The sequence below is a fragment of the Lynx canadensis genome, chromosome B3 (genome assembly GCF_007474595.2).
Source record: "Lynx canadensis isolate LIC74 chromosome B3, mLynCan4.pri.v2, whole genome shotgun sequence".
NCBI classification, from domain to species: Eukaryota; Metazoa; Chordata; class Mammalia; order Carnivora; family Felidae; genus Lynx; species Lynx canadensis.
This window is the reverse complement of record NC_044308.2, coordinates 11,655,191-11,674,442: the sequence shown is the minus strand read 5'-3', so window position 1 is coordinate 11,674,442 and position 19,252 is coordinate 11,655,191. Positions and strand designations below refer to the sequence as shown.

At 39.5% G+C, this 19,252-nt stretch overlaps 1 protein-coding gene across 5 annotated transcripts in view; it reads right to left on the bottom strand.

The window, feature by feature from the left end:
* CHD2 (chromodomain helicase DNA binding protein 2) overlaps positions 1-19,252 on the bottom strand; it is a 125,320-nt gene that overhangs the window by 40,911 nt on the left and 65,157 nt on the right. For all 5 annotated transcript variants that reach the window (XM_030317460.1, XM_030317459.1, XM_030317458.1 and 2 more), the window contains 8 exons: positions 13,950-14,112; positions 13,011-13,163; positions 10,766-10,837; positions 6,915-7,064; positions 5,934-6,082; positions 4,840-4,936; positions 4,318-4,410; positions 973-1,143 (listed from right to left, as the gene is read on the bottom strand). In XM_030317460.1, the coding sequence (XP_030173320.1) occupies positions 973-1,143; positions 4,318-4,410; positions 4,840-4,936; positions 5,934-6,082; positions 6,915-7,064; positions 10,766-10,837; positions 13,011-13,163; positions 13,950-14,112 (1,048 nt within the window). The remainder of the gene's footprint in view (positions 1-972; positions 1,144-4,317; positions 4,411-4,839; positions 4,937-5,933; positions 6,083-6,914; positions 7,065-10,765; positions 10,838-13,010; positions 13,164-13,949; positions 14,113-19,252) is intronic.

Genomic DNA, 19,252 nt, shown 5'->3' with positions numbered 1-19,252 from the left:
GTCACATTGTAGCTAGTGCCAAGCACAAGAGGCCAAAGGACCAAAGCCAGCCCATCTTAATTCTTTAGTACCCGGAACTTTTCATCCTATCGGACACGTCCATTTTCCTTTAAGAAAATAAGGAGGCAGATTTCACATCATGAAGGTAGACCTGCTTGGGATATTTACATTTCCAGAGATATACTGAAACGTAATGCCAAGTGAAGTGGAATAAAACTATCTGAATTGTAGGTTCATGTTTACTTCCTTGGGTAAGTTACTTTACCCCCTTTGTGCTTACGTTTTCCATTTGTAAAATGGGGAGAACAGTACCTCTTACTTGGGTTTTCATGAAGATTTAAATGAGTCAATAGGCACAATAACATGACTATGCCTGGCACACAATTAGTGCTCAATCAACGGTAGCTACTATTAACTAATATTCATTTGCTATGACCTTGGCCAAATCTGTTATGTCCAACAAACTGGTAATAAAACTTGTTCTACCTATATCAATGTTGTTGTAACAATTAAATTAGATGGAGCTTGTAATGGTGCTTTATAAGCTGTGAAGTACGTGTTTGTTCTCTGCGGTCATATAATCTCTTACGAAGTATTTATACCAAGTGCCATGAACAAACACTTAAAGGCAAAAGGAGGTTGGCTCTAAAAGTCAAAGGCACAGTCAAATAGAACCAAGCTGCTAGGATTACTGGTTCTAATCTCAACAGGAAAATGCACATTTCTGCCAAACTCCAATCCCATCCATCCGTCTCACAAAGAACCAATTTATAAAGATCAAATGTCAAACCGGTGCACTCATGAGCAATGCAGAGTGCTCTTTCTCTGAGAATTTTACTCTAAAATATTCCTCCCATGTCAAGGCAACAATGTAAAGCCTCTTTCTTGAATAATCAGTACTTCCATAGTAATTTAATAATTAGTACTTTGCAGAGTAAGAAGTACTTTCCTATCTTGATCTCACTTGATCACCTTTTTAGTGGAACTCCGAATTCGAGGCAACATATAAATTTCTTCTAGCTCCTTCTGACGCTCTTCCTCCTCTACTTTTTTTCTTTGCTCCTCTGGAATGATCTCATCCCAGTCCTTGTGAGGCCGCTCTTCTAGCTCTTCTTCATCTTCCATTGTTGCAAAGTTGGCAACCTTCAAACAAATGGACAACTCATTGCCTGACTGACATTTCCCTATTTCCCAAACACCATCTGCTAAACCTCCAACTCAGCCAGCATTTTTAATCCAAATAAGACACTGTAATATCAGAACTCCTGTGATATTATATAATCAGATAATCAATTATCTGCTAATCTCTCCCTTATTCTCCCTAAATCATCCTGCCAAACCCTCATCAGAAATATTACTGAGAAATAGGGAAACAGATATAAAGATATAAATTGTCTTAGAAGTTTTATGCAAAGATTTGTTGTTAAATCATACACAAATATGATACTAACTGGAAAATTTAGAGAGTTACTTAAATACCAATCCATTATGAAATTATCATTCTAAATTATAAATTGCTACTAAGTAGTGCTCATTGGAAATAATGCATAACTCAAAGCAGAAGCAATCAATACCCAACCAGCTGCCTTACTCATTTTTATCCGAAGTATAGAAACTAAAGGTATGCAATGATTTCATACACTCAAAAGTGCACATTACTCTCAGAAATGAAAACGAGAATACAAAACACAAAAAATTCAAACAAACCTGGAAGAATATTCCATTTGTGACATATCAAATATTTATTATCTGGCATCGATTTGTACATATGTACACATACGTATACGCGTATGTATACGTATTATGTATATGTATATATGTACACCAGAACAAAAATCATCTAAGTATACACATTTCAAAGACTCAGACTGTGGCTACACACAGACACATCCTACAGCTCTGGTCAGCCTCCGAGCAGTGGTGGGCAAGCCCCAGACACAGGCTTCACATCCTTTTTACACCCTCCCATCTAGTCTTTAAGGCTATAATTAAGTACAAAAGAGCTTTTGGAGGTTCCATTCCTCAAAGTCACTTAGAACTGACAGTGAAGCCAGAAGTTTATGACTTTTGGCCACAATTAATTCTAACTTCCACCACAAGATACTGTGGTCTTCAGGATAAGATTTTTATAATTCCAAGGCAAAAACAAGAGGTACAATTTCTTAGACTGAAAATTTAACATTTTTGTTTTATAAAATCATTTGCCCAATCTCTTAAATTAAGTACTGTCTGTAATTACTTTAGATCTGACTTTTAAAACAGCTAGATAAAAATAACATAAATGATATAAATATATATGTCAGTGGTTCATGCAGACGGGAAGTGAAGTGGTTAAAGCACGAAGTGGTTAAAGGCCACACGCTACAGGCCAGACCTCCTGCCTAGGATGTAATCATAACTCTAATATGTGTCACCTTAGCAAATCTACTTAGCCCCTCTGTGCCTAAGATGCCTTATCTATAAAACGAAGAAAATAATATCTATTTCATCCTAGGTTTGTAAAAGGGCTTGAAGTATCCAAATATCAATTACTTAAGAAAATAGTAATCTTAAGTAATTACTATTACTTAAGAAAATAGTAATCTTAAGTTATCTCAAAAAAAGCTTACTATCTTTTCCAACATATTAAATTAGGATAAAAAAGGATTTGGGGGAAAAACAAAGTCAATCCAGTTGAAACACTCCAGAAATAAAAAAGCCCCTCTAGGGTAGACAGACTCTTACTGTTAATCAAATCACTTGATCAGGTACTGAAATATAACAGCCAAAAAGGCTTTAGAAAGGCAAGGGTCACCAGTAATATGCTGACCACTTCTGATTAACCTGTTAATATGCAGAAATTGTTATACCTAAATAATCACATAATATTTTGACCAAATCATCATCATGAAGATTACTTTTTAAAAGAGAGTAGTATTCATAGAAGTGGGAGTCCAGTACAAACAGTAATAATTCACCTTGAGCCTCAAACACACTTACACTGATCCTTTGGTTTATTCAATTCCTTCTGTGTTCTTCCTCTGAGACAACTTCTACCTGTGGCCAAACTTGGACCTCGTCACATACTAGTGCTCCCTTCCCAACACTTCACCCATCTCTCTCACAATCCTAAAGGTTGTACTGCATTTAACCATCACTGGAACCTTCAGATGTCCCCTGCTTCTCTAACCTGTATGGAAGCAGCCCGTAGCCAATCCTTTCAACCATGTTCTCACTTGAATTCGGGAAACTTTTGCCACGTGGACAATCCTCAGTATCGCCAGCCAATCTCCCACCTTGGGACCACCAAATGAACCAATCCCTCTGGCCTCAAGTACCACTGGAGGAAGTCATATGACCCTGCTGACTGGCTCCAACTTGAAGTCCTATCTTCTAAATTCAGCTCACTCCTCCCTTCAGTTCCTCCCGTAACTCTTGGCCCCACCTATGGCTGTCTCAAATCATTTCTACTTTATTTACTTACTGGTAATTAGAGTCACCAAGGAAGGAATCCCACATCTTCTCTCCCCTCCTAGACCCTGAAGCGTACCTTCCCTTTTCTTTTGAAGGCCAACTCCACCACCATGTTTTTGATTATATCCCTTCTACTCTCTTCTAAGGCAATGTGTTATCAAATTTTCCTTCTTTCCTTAGAACCTCCAATATCTCCCTATTCTCAAGCTCTTTCCTCAACCTAAAGACATAACATCTTTCAAAACCCCTGCCTTCCTTGACTCTTCTATCCTCATAAATCACCTTCACTACACTCTTTATAAGCTTTTAAATTAAGTCTATACTCAATGCTGCCACCTCCTTCCGATTCATCTGGTGCCCAGCTTCTGCACTTAGATCTGACCTCATTTAATTTTGTTGTATCAGACACCACTCTATATTGCTCTTAAGAAAAAAAAAACAAAACCACCAAGTCATCAAGAGCTTTCTGTCACCTTCTGTTTCATACCTTTGACCTCTTTTGTCATCTGATTCTATTAATGTCTCTCCACAACCCCTTCCACACTTTCCAGAGCTCCACACTATCTGCTTCTCCACATATCTCATTGACACATATTCTGAGCCCCTTCACCAACTTTTCTCTATCCACTGACTCTGACTGGGCAGGACACACCACGTAAGCGACTACCTCCACACAGAAGGCTATCTATAGTCTACACTCACGATAACTATCTATACACACACCTGGAACTTGGGAGAAGAAAGGTAAGAGTCAACTGAGGTAAATTAAACATAGAGCACCTTGCACACAGGAAGTACTCACAGATAATTAGTAGTAGTTAATAAATCAATGCTGAGAATTTCCTCCCACAATAATTTTCATACCTTAAACTGTGACAGAAGCTCATCTGTCGCACTTGTTGACACTTCATTCTCTCTAGTTTCAGCCAAGCGTAAAATTTCATCTATGTCCATTTCCTAAAGGGACACCAACAATACAATATGGTAAATGGTCAACACTTATCAGCATGAACTGCAGAGGTTTGGTGCAAATAAACCAAATCTCCTTTCTGATACTTCATTTACCTTTACAGTACTCAAGCTTATTCCTTTACCTCTAATGTCTCAAACTATTATTTATACAAATGACAAGGTGAACTTAGGAAATTACAGGAAATAAAACTGGAATGAAAAGGAGCAAAGACAGAATCCTCAAATGCTTTTCTCATTCTTTCCTATTCTATTTAGTAAGAGCTTTGAGCTCTATTAAAAATAAAAAAGAAACTATACCCTTCAAGTAATTACTATTCTTTATAAACACCTCTAACAGACTCAAAATCTGCTTCCAGAAAAATTTAGACTCCCACGGATGCTTGTCAAAAACGTTTTTTCCTCATTGTTAATTACCTGAGGCTCTGACTCCTCCCCTTCAAGTTCTTTGAAGAGATCCTCTGCTCCAAATTTCAAAATAGCTGTCAGCTCTTCTTTATTAAAAGGATTTGAGCTGTAGAAGTAAAATGTAGTTGTAATCTCTCAGGAATGTCATATAACCTCTATGGAATTCTACTATAAAATAGCTACCCTTCAAAAAGGAGTCAAATTACTGGTAAATTCTGCCCCAAGAAAAATGATCTCTCAAAGATTTCATTTTTTTAATCCCCAGGATAAGTCTGTGTTGGTAAAGCTAACCTAGCAGCAGACTAAGAAATGAACTATTTTCCCGACGGCTCATCCATTACAGGGTTAAGAAACATAATTAGCAACGTGAAAGAAGAGAATTCTTTTTTCTCTTTGTCCTTTGACTCAGAAAGTTACCGTTTACCAAGAATTTTCAACCTCTCCTCTTTGGTCCAAAATAAAAGAACCAAGCTTTTTCCATTTAGGTTCCTCTTGAATGGAAAATGATCTGAAAATATTCTTTTTAGGGAAGGGCTCATTTGACTTCTACTTGTGACAGAGGCTGCAGGGAGGCCTCAGAAGACACTCAGCAATTTGGTCAAAACGTAAACTCAATCAGAGAAATAATTGTGCTCCTAAATAAAACCAACTGAAACTTGACTATCTTCCTTCTAGACCTTTCTGTTTTTAGTAGGAAAAGTAACAATCTCCACACAAACATTTTTCACCAATAGTAAACAGCGGCCAACCCCATCTGGCAGATTCTCACTACTGAAATGTTTAAGGCGACTTCGCGCTGAGATGAAAGTATGATGGAGGGGCATGTGGCTGCCACTGCTGCTGCGTCAAATGTCATATGTGGAGACAAAACCAAAAGGCAAGCAGAGGGGCAAGAAAGGGAGAGCACATGAGCAGAGGGCTGAGAGGCAAAAAAAGAAATTAAAAAAATGAAAATGACATCTTGTGGTCTTGGATTGGCCTTTTCTAGGTAATTAATGAATAACACCAGTTGTAGAGAATCCTATTAGAAGGATGAATTCTATGAACTGTTGATGTAAAATCAGTTTGGCTCTGACCACCTCCTCTGTCTTTCTAGCACTTACTTGGACCTTCCTGAGTTGTTTTCTAGAACTGTCCGGCCAGTGGTATCCATGCGCTGAATCACCAGATGGTCCAATACCATCTTCTTTTTGGCCCGTTCAATGATCTCCTCCTCCACAGTCCCCTTTGTAACCAACCGGTAAATATTTACCTACACAAAGAGAAAAGGTTATGTTTATACCAGATCTCTCTCTCTCTCACACACACACACACACACACACACACACACACACACACACACAAGTTACCTCTGTCTAAAACCAAGAAGAGAAATAAAAAAAGACTTACTCTCCTACCAGAAATGACTATAAGCCATCCATCCAAACAGGTGGCTTGAGTAGATGCAATATTTTCACCGTAACCAGTTACAATCTTAAATAAGACTGCCTCTAAAGAACTATTATTATAGCCTATTCTAATGATAAAAATCTTGCTAAGAATAATCAGTTTCACTGATGAAAAGTTTCACCAAAACTGAACCTCTGGCCGAATATGAAACTTAGGTGTTACCCGATACTAGAGCAGATATTGAGATTCACATGGAATCTCAAAGCAAAAAACAAAAAACAAAAAAAAGCAAGCATGTATTTTTACAACATAGCTCAGAGCGAACACTGTCATGTATAATAAAAATAGGCCATTTTAAACAATGTTATATTATTTAACAACTTACCCACATTAAAATAGAGAAAAATTTCAGTTCTAAATCTATTCATCAAATCTCTTTCCTGGGGTAAACCTGAAAGTCATTGGTGATGTACTTTTCAAACACCAAAAGAGAACAGTTCCCTAAGAAGTTCATCTTAGCCCCAAAACACCTTAGACGCCTTCTCTGTACTAATTAACAAGCAGGCATCTACACTTAAGGAAATGAAAGCAAACCAGGAAAAAAGCATTTTACAAACATCCTGGAAGGGCTAAATAACACCCCCCCCACTTTTCCGCCTCCCCCAAACCACATCCAGATGTCTCTCTCCACTGACCTGCTTCTTCTGACCAATTCTGTGGGCTCGGGCTTGTGCCTGCAAGTCGTTCTGGGGGTTCCAGTCAGAGTCAAAGATGACGACCGTGTCTGCCGAAGCCAGATTGATTCCCAGGCCACCAGCCCTTGTCGAGAGCAGGAAACAGAAGTCCTGTACACAATGCAATATACTACTTTATGCAGTGGCCTTCTCAGAAACAGTTTCACAGTCCAATAAGCCCTTACACCTGGAAACCCCTGCAGGTGTGAAGAAAAGTGAGATATGATGGACAAACTTTATGGAGGCTACAAGAATGTCAGGGACTTGATGGTAGAGTGAATTTTCGTTTCATTAAGCTGAAAGAGTCAGTGCAGTACACTAAGGAGTAAAGTCGATTCTAATAAGGCAACCAGAACCAAAGAATTAGTGTTTTCTCCCGGCTAAAACTAGTGTTACAAGCAGTTAACAAAATCCAGAGAAACTTCATTATCAAGGGGATCATTCCAGCAAGTTGCCTAGACACTCATTTTCTGGGTAAAGGTGAACTATGCCTCATAAGGTAGTCGGTTAAGTGGGTGAGGAACACAGCGACACTGCACCAACAGATCACATGCACTGGGACCAGCAAGAAGCACAGGATCCCTGATCAGCACGGCACACGCACAAAAAAAACGGAGCTGAAAAAAAATGTGCGGAGCACAAAAAAAATGTGTGGCTGAAGAGTCACGTGCAGGAAAAGACCCAGGCTCTGACATACTCGTTTTCACACCAATAATAGAGAATAAGCAGCCACGTATACCTGCCTGCACCTGAGCGCTCAGAAAATATGGGGCAGGAGGCAGAGAATAAATTATGTGAGTCAGAAGAAAACAAAGCCAAACAGATTTCTATTTTTAGGACATTTGATCATGTATGTCAAAGGCTGACACCTTTTTGGCACACAAGTGACACTCAAAAATTGGTAGTTCTGAGTTGCATTTTGATAAATGAGTGTATTTAATATGCAAAGACACAACGAAAAGCTCTCCACAGTCTAATTAAGTCACCCTCACCAGCATTTGGCCATAAAAATTTTAAAAATAGAGATAGCGGTCTCAGAAGACCTTTAAACAATTCCAGTAAAGACTGATCAACAGCTGTGCTGAGGCACACACTTCATGATGCTTGGTACAAATACCAAGCGACACGCCACACTCTAATTTACAGAAGCCTACAGGTAAACAGTGGACACTTCAGAATGAGATACCTACACCAAATAAAACACGGGGTCTGAACTGATCATAGAAACAATTTTCTCTATCAAAGATAGTATGAATTATAAGATGTTATTTGTGTCTACTATCACACTGAAGAGAGAAACTCAACGAAATTCAATGCTGCTAAGGGTGACATAAAAATGGAAACACTCATGCACAAGGAGTATGAATATAAACAGTTTTGGGAAATGTAGCAAAGTATACCAAAAACCTTTTTTAAATGCTCGTACGCTCTTGACTACACATCCAAAGACAACAAAGTATGTGATCAGGTTTAATCATTAGGTTAAATAAAGGCATGAGCATGAGAAAATACTAGAAATTAATGTTTTTAATCTTTAATGACATGGGAAAATGCTCACAGAATTTTAAATGAAAAGTGACAACTATATGCAAAAGGATCCAATTAGGTAAACATACAGACAAATAAACAGTTACATCCATTATGAATGGAAACACACCCCAATGATGTGAGCAGCCAGTTGTCTCAGGAATGGGGGTTTTGTACAATTTTTCTTCTTCGTGCTCTTCACCATCTCCTAAATTTCTAAATGTGCATCACATATTTCCCCCCAATGTTAAAGTATTTAATTTTTCTTAATAAAAAAGGCTCAGATGTGCAAAAACAAAAAAACAAAAAATGGTAGAAAACCTGTATCTTATATACAGCCATGGGGTGAAGAATTGAGATTAAAAAAAAAAAAAAAAAAAAAAAAAGCAGCAACTTTAGCTTTTCTCTGAGAGAAAAAGTTAATATGAAACATTCAAAATATTTTTAATGTTTATTTATTTATTTTGAGAATGTGCAAGCAGGGGAGGGGCAGAGAGACAGGGAGAGAGAATCCCAAGCAGGCACCGCGCTGTAAGCACACAGCCCGTGTCCATCTCATGAACAATGAGATCACGACCTGAGCCGAAATCAAGAGTCAGATGCTTAACCAACTGAGCCACACAGGCACCCCTCATATTATTTTTTAAACTAAGAGTAGGGAACACAAAACCAATTTCAATAAATACTAAATAATAAAAATAGCTAGCATTTACTGAGTACTAGTTATGTGTCAGGCAAGGAGCCTAGTGATTGCTGTGTGTGGATTACTGCATTTAATCCACTAACATTTTAGGCTAAAGAAGCCAAAATACTTTTTGTCTAACTAGGACTACGATGTGCAGTTCTAGAGGCAGAAGACATACCATTTTGGAGAAACAGACATAAACACTAAGAATTTAGCATTTAGCCCTTTAGAAAGCAGAACATTGTTAACTAAAATTTAAATGGAAAAAAAAAAAAGACGTAAGAGAACTCTTTATAACTTTAAACGTTATGTTTCATTTTTTGTTCTTGGTGATAGTTATATGGGTGTTTTCACTTTGTAAACATTCATCAAACTCTATACTTAAAATGTGCGTACTTTTATTTTTGAGAGAGCGAGAGTGCACTGATAGCACGGAGCCCAATGCAGGTTCGAACTCAAGAACCATGAGATCGTGACCCGAGCTCAAGTCAGACGCTTAACAATCGAGGCACCCCAAAATGTGTGTACTTTTTTATATGCATGACACTTCAATTTAAGAAACCTGACTTGAGGGGCGCCTGGGTGGCGCAGTCGGTTAAGCGTCCGACTTCAGCCAGGTCACGATCTCGCGGTCCGTGAGTTTGAGCCCCGCGTCGGGCTCTGGGCTGATGGCTCAGAGCCTGGAGCCCGTTTCCGATTCTGTGTCTCCCTCTCTCTCTGCCCCTCCCCCGTTCATGCTCTGTCTCTCTCTCTGTCCCAAAAATAAATAAACGTTGAAAAAAAAATTAAAAAAAAAAAAAAAAAAAAAAAGAAACCTGACTTGAAAAAAAATCAAAAGAAAGCAGAATGTTCAGTCCGTTCTACCTACACAAAGTAGTGGCCCAGGCTTCAGAAGCGCTCATGTTCTCTCTGAAACTCTAGTTCTACTTCTGGCTGTCTCTGCTGATGCCTTTACCCGCACACGGGGCTACAGTGTTTTCTCCACTAAGCCTCTTCTCCCCAGCTTCTCTCAAATCCCACAGCATCTAACAGTCTGATATGCACAAACAACAATATTACTATGGTTTCTAACTTTTCCTAAGCACCCCTTCTATATGTGCCTTAAAACCAAAATACTTAAGAATGCAAATCTAAGGTGGACAACACAATTTAAGCCATTTCGTACCAGCAATCCAACAAATATGAGACCTGGCAAATGTGTTTTTCAAGCCTCAGTCACCAAAAAAGTACATATCAGAACCTTCTGATGTAACACACATGTAAAATTAATCCTACAGGCCAGCCGTCCCCAACCCTTGCCTTGCTGCTCTCCCAGGCCCAAAATTTTGCTATCTGGAAGTGACTAGAGAACACTCAGTTGATATTAGAACTACTCTGTCAGTAATCCGGACCAGGGGAGATAAACAAGCATGCATATGCTTTTCTGGAATAATAAACAAAATTAAGAGGCATCCTTTATATTAGTGATTTCTCATTCCATTCTCAAAGCAGGAGAAATTTACAGCGAACTGTTTCTGAAATGAAATATATTAAGCCAGAAAGGCTTTCCCCTGGACACAGAGCCCAAGCTGCCCAGATAACAAAGCCATGCATGGTATACCTCAGACCCATCTGCATTGAAGTGGTCCAGGGCCTGTTTTCGGATTTCTCCCTTGATGGAACCATCCAGACGCTGTAAAAATAAACCACAAGAAAATCATAAGGTAGGAAGATCAGCTACACTCTGAACAAAACACCAGACTTGCAACCTTTATCATTCCAACAACACCCACTTAGTAAAAATAACCGGAATGCACTGGCAACATGCTGTCAGGGGACTGTGCTTAAGCAGCACATCCTACTTGCCCAAGCTCTCCAGTTACAGACTCAAGGTCAGAAACTTCTGGATTCAAAGAGCTATCTAGGTTGATCCAAGGATCAGAATGGCTGCTGGGGCCTATAAGGAGAAAGATGGCAATACTCAAGCTGTGCTCAGAAGCTGTGTTTGCTCCTACATCTATAGGTACTAAAGAGATCAGGACACTGTACCACTGGTCACCTAATAACTAGCTCATACAGAAAATGGTCCTTCTTAGCTAATGCGACTACAAGGTGCACAGTTATTAAGGGCTACACAAACCAAAAAATTTTGTCTGGAAACATTTTGCCATAACATTAAAAGTGTTAAAATTAAGTTGATCATATATCCCAGCTTTTCCAAAAATTACACTCTGAAATCAGAGCAAAATGTTTAAGCAGCCAAAACGCATATTCAAGAGAGCCTCTGGCATTAACTAGTTCTTTTATTAGAGTATGTGTCAGTTCTAGATCCTAATGTCACCATAGAAAACCGTATGTCAAAAAAATACTTGAGAACTGTCACCTGTCATCTGTACACATAAAGCATTTCTTACTCTTTAAAATCATATTCACATGTCTTCCCCTCACAATCACCACTTGAGATGAACAAAATATCTCATTTCACAGAAGGCAAAACTGACCCAAGAGATGATGTCAGCTGGCCAGTGATGGGCGAGTGGCCAGGGACATAGTCCATGGAAGGACCTACATCTCCCCAGCTCAGAGCTCTGCTGACCAGACCCAGAGCCACAGAAACACACGTCAGATCACACCTGGCAACCCTCTTTCTCCTTTCTTACTTACCGACTCTGTTCAAAGCCTTAGCCCAAATATATGTTTAAATGGCAGGTTCAGAGCCTATATTTGAAATCAGAGAACGTAAATGCTCTCCTTTATAATTCCCATTAATAGAAAACAGCAGCCATGCCAGACCAAAGTGGACTGCAGTCTAACATTCCCTTCAGAGAATAGAAATGAATTTTTGTTCTACTTGATATCAAATGATGAGCTTGACCTGAAAGCTCGTCAGACACACTGAGAGATAACTGTCTTTATGCAGCGTGCTGATTCCTTAAATAATAACCACAGTATTAAACCACATTCTAAGACAGCTGCTGAAAGACCACACAAGATATTATGGATATGACAATACCTTTCAGGGCATTTGGAAAGACAATCTGTTAGTGAGTTTAAAGCTTGGCCTTCTTAAGAAACAATCACTAACTCCAAGTTTCCTCAATACCAGTCTAATTACATAGGTTGGTTGGAGAGTCCATCCACTCAAAGTCAAAGAAAGAATATTTCCCAGACAATCTTAAACATCAAAGCACTTAAAGGTTATGCCAAAAGTCAAGATAAACAGCACACACGTCCATAAATGTATCGGAGAGAAGTTTCACACAGTCTAATACCCAAAAAAATACTGTGCTGAGGAAACTCCTCTCCCTCTTATCTGGTTTTTCTCCTTACATTGTAGGAGGTAACTGAGTGAAAACAAAACTCCACGGTAACAATCCCACAGAGAAGAGAGGGGCCACCTGCTTCAGGGCCCAGCAAACTTTTCACGTGCGCTGATCCTCTGAGTCCCAGCCTCACAGCCAGGGTCAGCTTCCTCTGGGATGAACACACAGAACTATCACCTCTCTCTTTCTTCCTAGGAACTGGACTTCTGTAATTAGGACCACACTCCTTCCTCTCTACTATTACCCCAGACATGGGGCCACAAGAAACCATCTGACACATTTCTCTTGCCTGCTTTTCCTCTATTACTCACCTCTTTACTGCGCACCCCCCGGCCCGCCCCCAAAACAGAATGACCTCACATGACCATTTTCATTACAGGGTAGCTTAAAGGTATGGAAATAAACATAAAGACCCTCCTGGAACCTTAATTTCAATTTGTTTCCAGCTAGGAAACTTGTTTCCTAACTTTAGGATAATTTAACAAGCAAAGCACATAAGCCGGAGAGAGGCAGGCAGGGACTCCAATTCTTGAGCGTCCTTACCTGGAAAGGATAGTGCTTGATAGTCAGGTACTCAGCCAGGATGTCCAACATTCGGACCATCTGGGAGAAGATAAGGACTCTATTCCCCCTTTCTCGAAGTCTTGTCAACAGTTTATCTAATAGAATCAGCTTCCCACTGCTCCTGATCAGGGACTGGAGATTAACAAGACATTCCAATCATCACACACCAACCCATACTTCAATTTGCCCTTAATCACAAAGAGTTCCTTTATTTTTAATTTTTGTTAACGTTTATTTATTTTTGAGACACAGAGACAGAGAACAAGCAAGGGAAGGGCAAACAGAGAGGGAGACACAGAATCTGAAGCAGGCTCCAGGCTCTGAGCTGTCAGCACAGAGCCCGATGTGGGACACGAACCCATGAACCATTAGCTCATTACCTGAGCCGAAGTCAGATACTTAACCAACTGAGCCACCCAGGTGCCCTGAAGAGTTCCTATTTTTAAAATCATCTTTAGGGGCACCTGGGTGGTTCAATCAGTTTAGTGTCCAACTCTTGATTTCGGCTCAGGACATGATCTCACTGTTTGTGGGATTGAGCTCCGAGCTGGGCTCTGCACTGACAGTGTGGAGCCGGCTTTCCATCCTCTCTGCCTCTCTGCCTCTCTGTCTCTCTGCCCTGCCCCTCTCGCACAAGTTTCGCTCTCTGTCTCTCTCAAAATAAATTTTAAACCCATCTTTAGGCTGAAACCCCATATAGTCTGGCTGACAAGTAATTCCTGAAATGCTCTTCACCTGGTTTATCTGCGACATTATACTTTCCATACTTCTCCTATTTAACTTTCCTCATCTGTTTTTAAAGCTTCTTTTGATGCTCCATGAAGAGTCATCAAAGGAGGAAAGAAAAGACTTTGATAAAAAGCATCTATAGACACTCAAGTGCTTGAGGACTTCATTACAAACAAGGTGGCCACGCACCAGAAGAACCTCCTGCCCGTTCTCTCGCTCGCTGTCTTCTGGGGGTTTGATCAGGTAGCAATGGTTGCAGCATTTTTTCAATTCCATCACAATGTTCAGGAAACCAGACGTGCTGCCTCGTGTTCCCTTGGCAAGAGCCTTGTAATTCCTGGTCAGAATCCATCTGCAAATTAAAATAATGACCTTCAATTCAAAGAGAGAATCGGAGGCATCAGATTATAAGAGAGAGCAAAGTTACTGGAAAGATAAAGACCAAAAAGGCCTAGGATCCGTTAAAAACCATGGAGGGATATTTCACTTTCCATCTCCTGCTGCCCAACCAAGACCGCTCACAGCTTGAGTCTGGTTCAGAGTGTTAACCACTGGGTAAACATGTTCTACTGGGCATTTCAACCTGACTGAACACAGGAATATTAAAAAGAAATAACAGTGAAATATATGTACATATACACACACATGTGAAACAAGGACTGTCACCGAATCACTCTTTATCACAACATAAAAATGGAAATAAGTTGCCTAGTAGTAGGAGACTAGTTAAATAAAGATTACCAAGAGACAAAAGCTATGTACCCATTTACAAACTGTTGTAGAAGGACATTTTATATGACAAAATGCTCATGGTAACTATATTTTATATCTAAATTTTAAAAGAGAAAAGGAGAAATACATAGGTATTTATGTATATCCATATATAAGCTTTAACTATACACTATAAAACATTAAAAGTGCTTTTTTTGAGTAATGAAACCTCTTTACACTTTTAGCAATCCTACTTTTAGAAATCTATCTCAAAGTAGAGTGTTCAAGGATTTTCACTGTAGTACAGTTTGTAAGAGTAAAGTATTTGAGGGTTGTCTGGGTGGCTCAGTTAGTTGGGCATCAGACTGCTAATTTCAGCTCAAGTCATGACCTCACGGTTGTGAGATCAAGCCCCATATGGGGCTTCGCACTGAGCGTGGAGCCTGCTTAATATTCTCTGCCTCCCTCTCCCTTTGCCCCTTCCCCCACTTGCCCTCCCTCTCAAAAATAATAGATTAAAAAAGAAAAAAAGAGTCAAGTATTTGAAACAATCCAAATGTCCTCCACGAGGGCTGGTTGAATAAACTATGCTACAAATCGACAATGGAATATTATGCAGTTGCAAAGAGAAGAGAGTATCTTTATAAACTACTATGGAGTGTTCTTCAGCACACATCATTGAGTGAAAAAAGGTACAGAAAAATGTATACAGTATGCTGTTTATATAGGAGGAGGGAGACAGCAAAATGGTTAAAATGTATTTGGTTGTATTTTAAAAATTAGAAAGTAAAGGAAAGAAAAACATTAAGAATTTTACTTGGTATCACCTAAGGGAAGAAAGGCCTAGAATGAAGGGGACAAGGATAGAAGCTAGACATATTTGAACATGACAGCTTTTGTAGTTGTGCCCTTGGAACTCTACAAATATTATAAATAGTTATGAAGAAATATTAAGCAAAGTCATCTTTAAAAAGTAAAACTAAAATGAAATCAAATATTGTATCTAGTTAGGAGCATATCCACAAGACAAAGGATCTCAAGTGCTTTTAAGACTCTTATCCATTTCTAATAGAATATACCTTTAAATTTTATTTATTTTTGAGAGACAGAGAGAGCGAGCGAGCGTGCACGGGTGGGGGAGGGGCAGAGAGAGAGGGAGACACAGAATCTGAAGCAGGCTCCAGGCTCTGAGCTGTCAGCACAGAGCCTGATGTGGGACCTGAACTCACGAACCATGAGATCATGACCTGAGCCAAAGTGGGACACTCAACCAACTGAGCCACCCAAGTGCCCCTCCAGTGGAACACAAACAAAATACAAACAAAAAAAACCCTTAACCTGTTTTTGTTATTCACAATGCTGACAATAATCCTTGCATTATAATTATTGTAAAGCTGTGTGTGTAGTATGAATTAGGTTGGTGCAGTTGAGAAGTCAAATTTTTGGTAGGGGTATTAAGACTATTAAGGTCAAATAAAATCTCTTATGTTGTCCTGTTTAAGTGAAAAAAAAATCATGATATATTTTTCTTCTGTTTAAAAACAAATTTTCTAATTCTGTCCACAGAAAAAGCCTGTGAGTAATGTCCAATGTAGCTGCAAATAACAGCTCTAGTAGCCAATCTGTGGTCTCCAAATTCCATTTTCCAACAATAGTATGCAGAGCATGCTGGATATATGGCTGACTCTAGTTCTGGGGCAGGAAACGTACAAGATGAATATGAACATTTTATTATTTCAGAAAGCAAAAAGCTATCAACTACTGCTAGGATTATGTCAAAAGGCCTCAGAACCAACTTGAATAAGCTCCTCCCAGCTAAAAATGGAGCCATTCTAACCATGAGTGTAAAACAATACCTGTCACAGAATGAAGCACAAATTTGCTTTTTGAGGAGTTCATAATCATACCAAAACAAATCTCACTGGTCAAAACCTCTGAAGACATGGAGATAACCTATTGGTTCTTTTAAAAATGTCAAATATCCAACATGAATGGACCTCGAGCACACTGTGCTAAGTCAGACAGAGAAAGACAACTACTATATAGTATCACTTATATGTGGAATCTAAAAAGGCCAAACTCATAAAAACACAAAGTAAAATAGTGGTTACCTGGAAATGTGGGGATGGGACAGATGTTGTTTAAAAGTACAAACTGCAATGAGTAGTAAATGATCCCTAGAGATCTAATGCATGGCATAGTGAATACAGACAACAATATCATATATTCAGCCACTCTACTACGTGACTAGAACTTAACGACTCCAACCACTAAAAAGAAAGGATCATTAGGTAATGTGATACCGGTACTAACTACACTACAATGACAATATATTATAGTATATAACTATACCAAAGTAACATGTTATACACCTTATATTTGTACTTTATATGTCAAACATGTTTCAATTTACTTATTTTTTAATGTTTATTTTTGAGAGAGAGAGTCAGAGAGCGAGCAGAGGGGGGACAGAGAGAGAGGGGGACACAGACTCTGAAGCAGGTTCTAGGCTCTGAGCTGTCAGCACAGAGCCTGACATGGGGCTTGAACTCACAAACCACAAGATCACGACCTGAGCAGAGTTCGGACATTTAACCAAATGAGCCACCCAGGCACCCCAAACATATTTCAATTTAAAAAATTGTATTTTGTTGGGGTGCCTGGGTGGCTCAGTCGGTTGAGCATCCAACTCTTGATTTCAGCTTGAAATCCCCAGGATCATGGTGTTCAGCTCTGCACTGAGCGTGGTGCCTACTTGGGGGTCTCTCTCTCCCTCTCTCTCTCTCTCTCTCTCCCCCCCCCTTGACCCTTCCCCACTTGTGCTCTAAATAAAATAAAAAACACTTTTTAAAAAATTAGTGTTTTTTAAATGTCAAAAATCAAAAAGAATATGCATTTACCTATTCTGTTTTTCCTATATGAACTGTTCCTCAGTTGAAACAGGGAAGTTTCTTTTTGTAGAAGTGTTCCAGCTAATAAACAAAGGAGTACTAAAATTTGAATAGCACCACTTTGTAATCCCTAATGAAGTAATGGATCTAGGCAATGCTTACCAAATACTTGCTAATATCACAAGAAGACAATCTCCTATGAAAGAATGTACCTTTGCATTCTATGAAATACTCATATTGAATCTGAGTCTAATGAAACATCTACACTTATCTGGAAATGAGAAGGGATCAAATAAAAATATTAAATGATGCCACGGAGCTAGAATCAGAAAAATCCAGGCTGTGAAAAATATCTAGAAAACACAGACTCAGTTTCTTCTCAAAAAATTTACAAGGACGGGGTAAACTGGTTCAAATAAACTAAAGAGACATGCCAACCAGTCACAATGTATGGAGCTTACTTAGATCCCAATGCAAACAAGCCATCTGTGTGCATGTGTGTATGTGCCTGTGTACATTATGTATATGACAACCAGGGAAATGTAAACACTATTATAAAAATAAGGAATTATTGATATTCTAAGTATAATAGTATTGAAGTTATGTTTTTATTGAGGTATGATTGACATGTAACACTGCATTAGCTTCAGGTGTACAACATGATTTGATACTTGTATATACTGCAAAATGATCACCACGGTAAGTCTAACATCTATCACCCTACACAGTTACAAAAACCTTTTTCCTTGGTGGTGGGGACTTTTAGGATCTATTCTCTTAACAAGTTTCAAATATACAATATGGTATTATTAATCATAACTGCCATGCTGCATGTTCCATCCTCATGACTTACTTATTTTATAACCAGAAGTTTATATGTTTTGACCCCCCCCTTCACCCATTCCTCTCACCCCCCATCTCACCCCCTCCCCCGGCAACCAATGTTCTGTTCTCTGTATCTGTAAGTTTGGTTTTGTTGTTGTTGTTTTGTCTCACTTTAGTCCTTATCTTTTAGGTACCTATAGAAACATTTGATAAGTACCTGAACCATGTTTCAAACAATCTAGGGGTGGAAATGGGGGTGCAAATGAAGATACAGGTGAACTGAGGCTGGCTATGAGTGGGTAACTGAAACTGGGTTGACTCTGGGTACATGACTACCTCCTATTCTATTTCTGTACATAGCAGAGATTTCCCAGAATAAAAAGATTTTTAAAAGTCAAGGTAGTATTAGGCAAAAGGGTCAGATAGTAATTTTTGACCACTAAAATCCTGTGGGTTTTTTGGTTTCATTAAAAACAAGCAGGGACTGGGTGCCTCGGTCAGTTAAGTGTCCAACTTTGGCTCAGGACATGATCTCATGGTCTATGACTTTGAGCTCCACGTCAGGCTCTGTGCTAATAGCTCAGAGCCTGGAGCCTGCTTCAGGTTCTGTTACCCGCCCCCACCACACACACACACACCTCTCTCTGTCAAAAATAAAAATATTTTTGGGGCACCTGGGTGGCTCAGTCGGTTAAGCGTCCGACTTTGGCTCAGGTTATGATCTCACGTTTCATGGGTTCAAGCCCCACGTTGGGCTCTGTGCTGACAGCTCAGAGCCTGGAGACTGCTTCAGATTCTGTGTCTCCCCTCTCTGCCCCTCCCCTGCTCATGCGCGCGCTCTCTGTCTCAAAAATAAATAAACATTGGGGTGCCTGGGTGGCGCAGTCGGTTGAGCGTCCGACTTCAGCCAGGTCACGATCTCGCAGTCTGGGAGTTCGAGCCCTGCGTCAGGCTCTGGGCTGATGGCTCGGAGCCTGGAGCCTGTTTCCGATTCTTTGTCTCCCTCTCTCTCTGCCCCTCCCCCATTCATGCTCTGTCTCTCTCTGTCCCAAAAATAAAAATAAA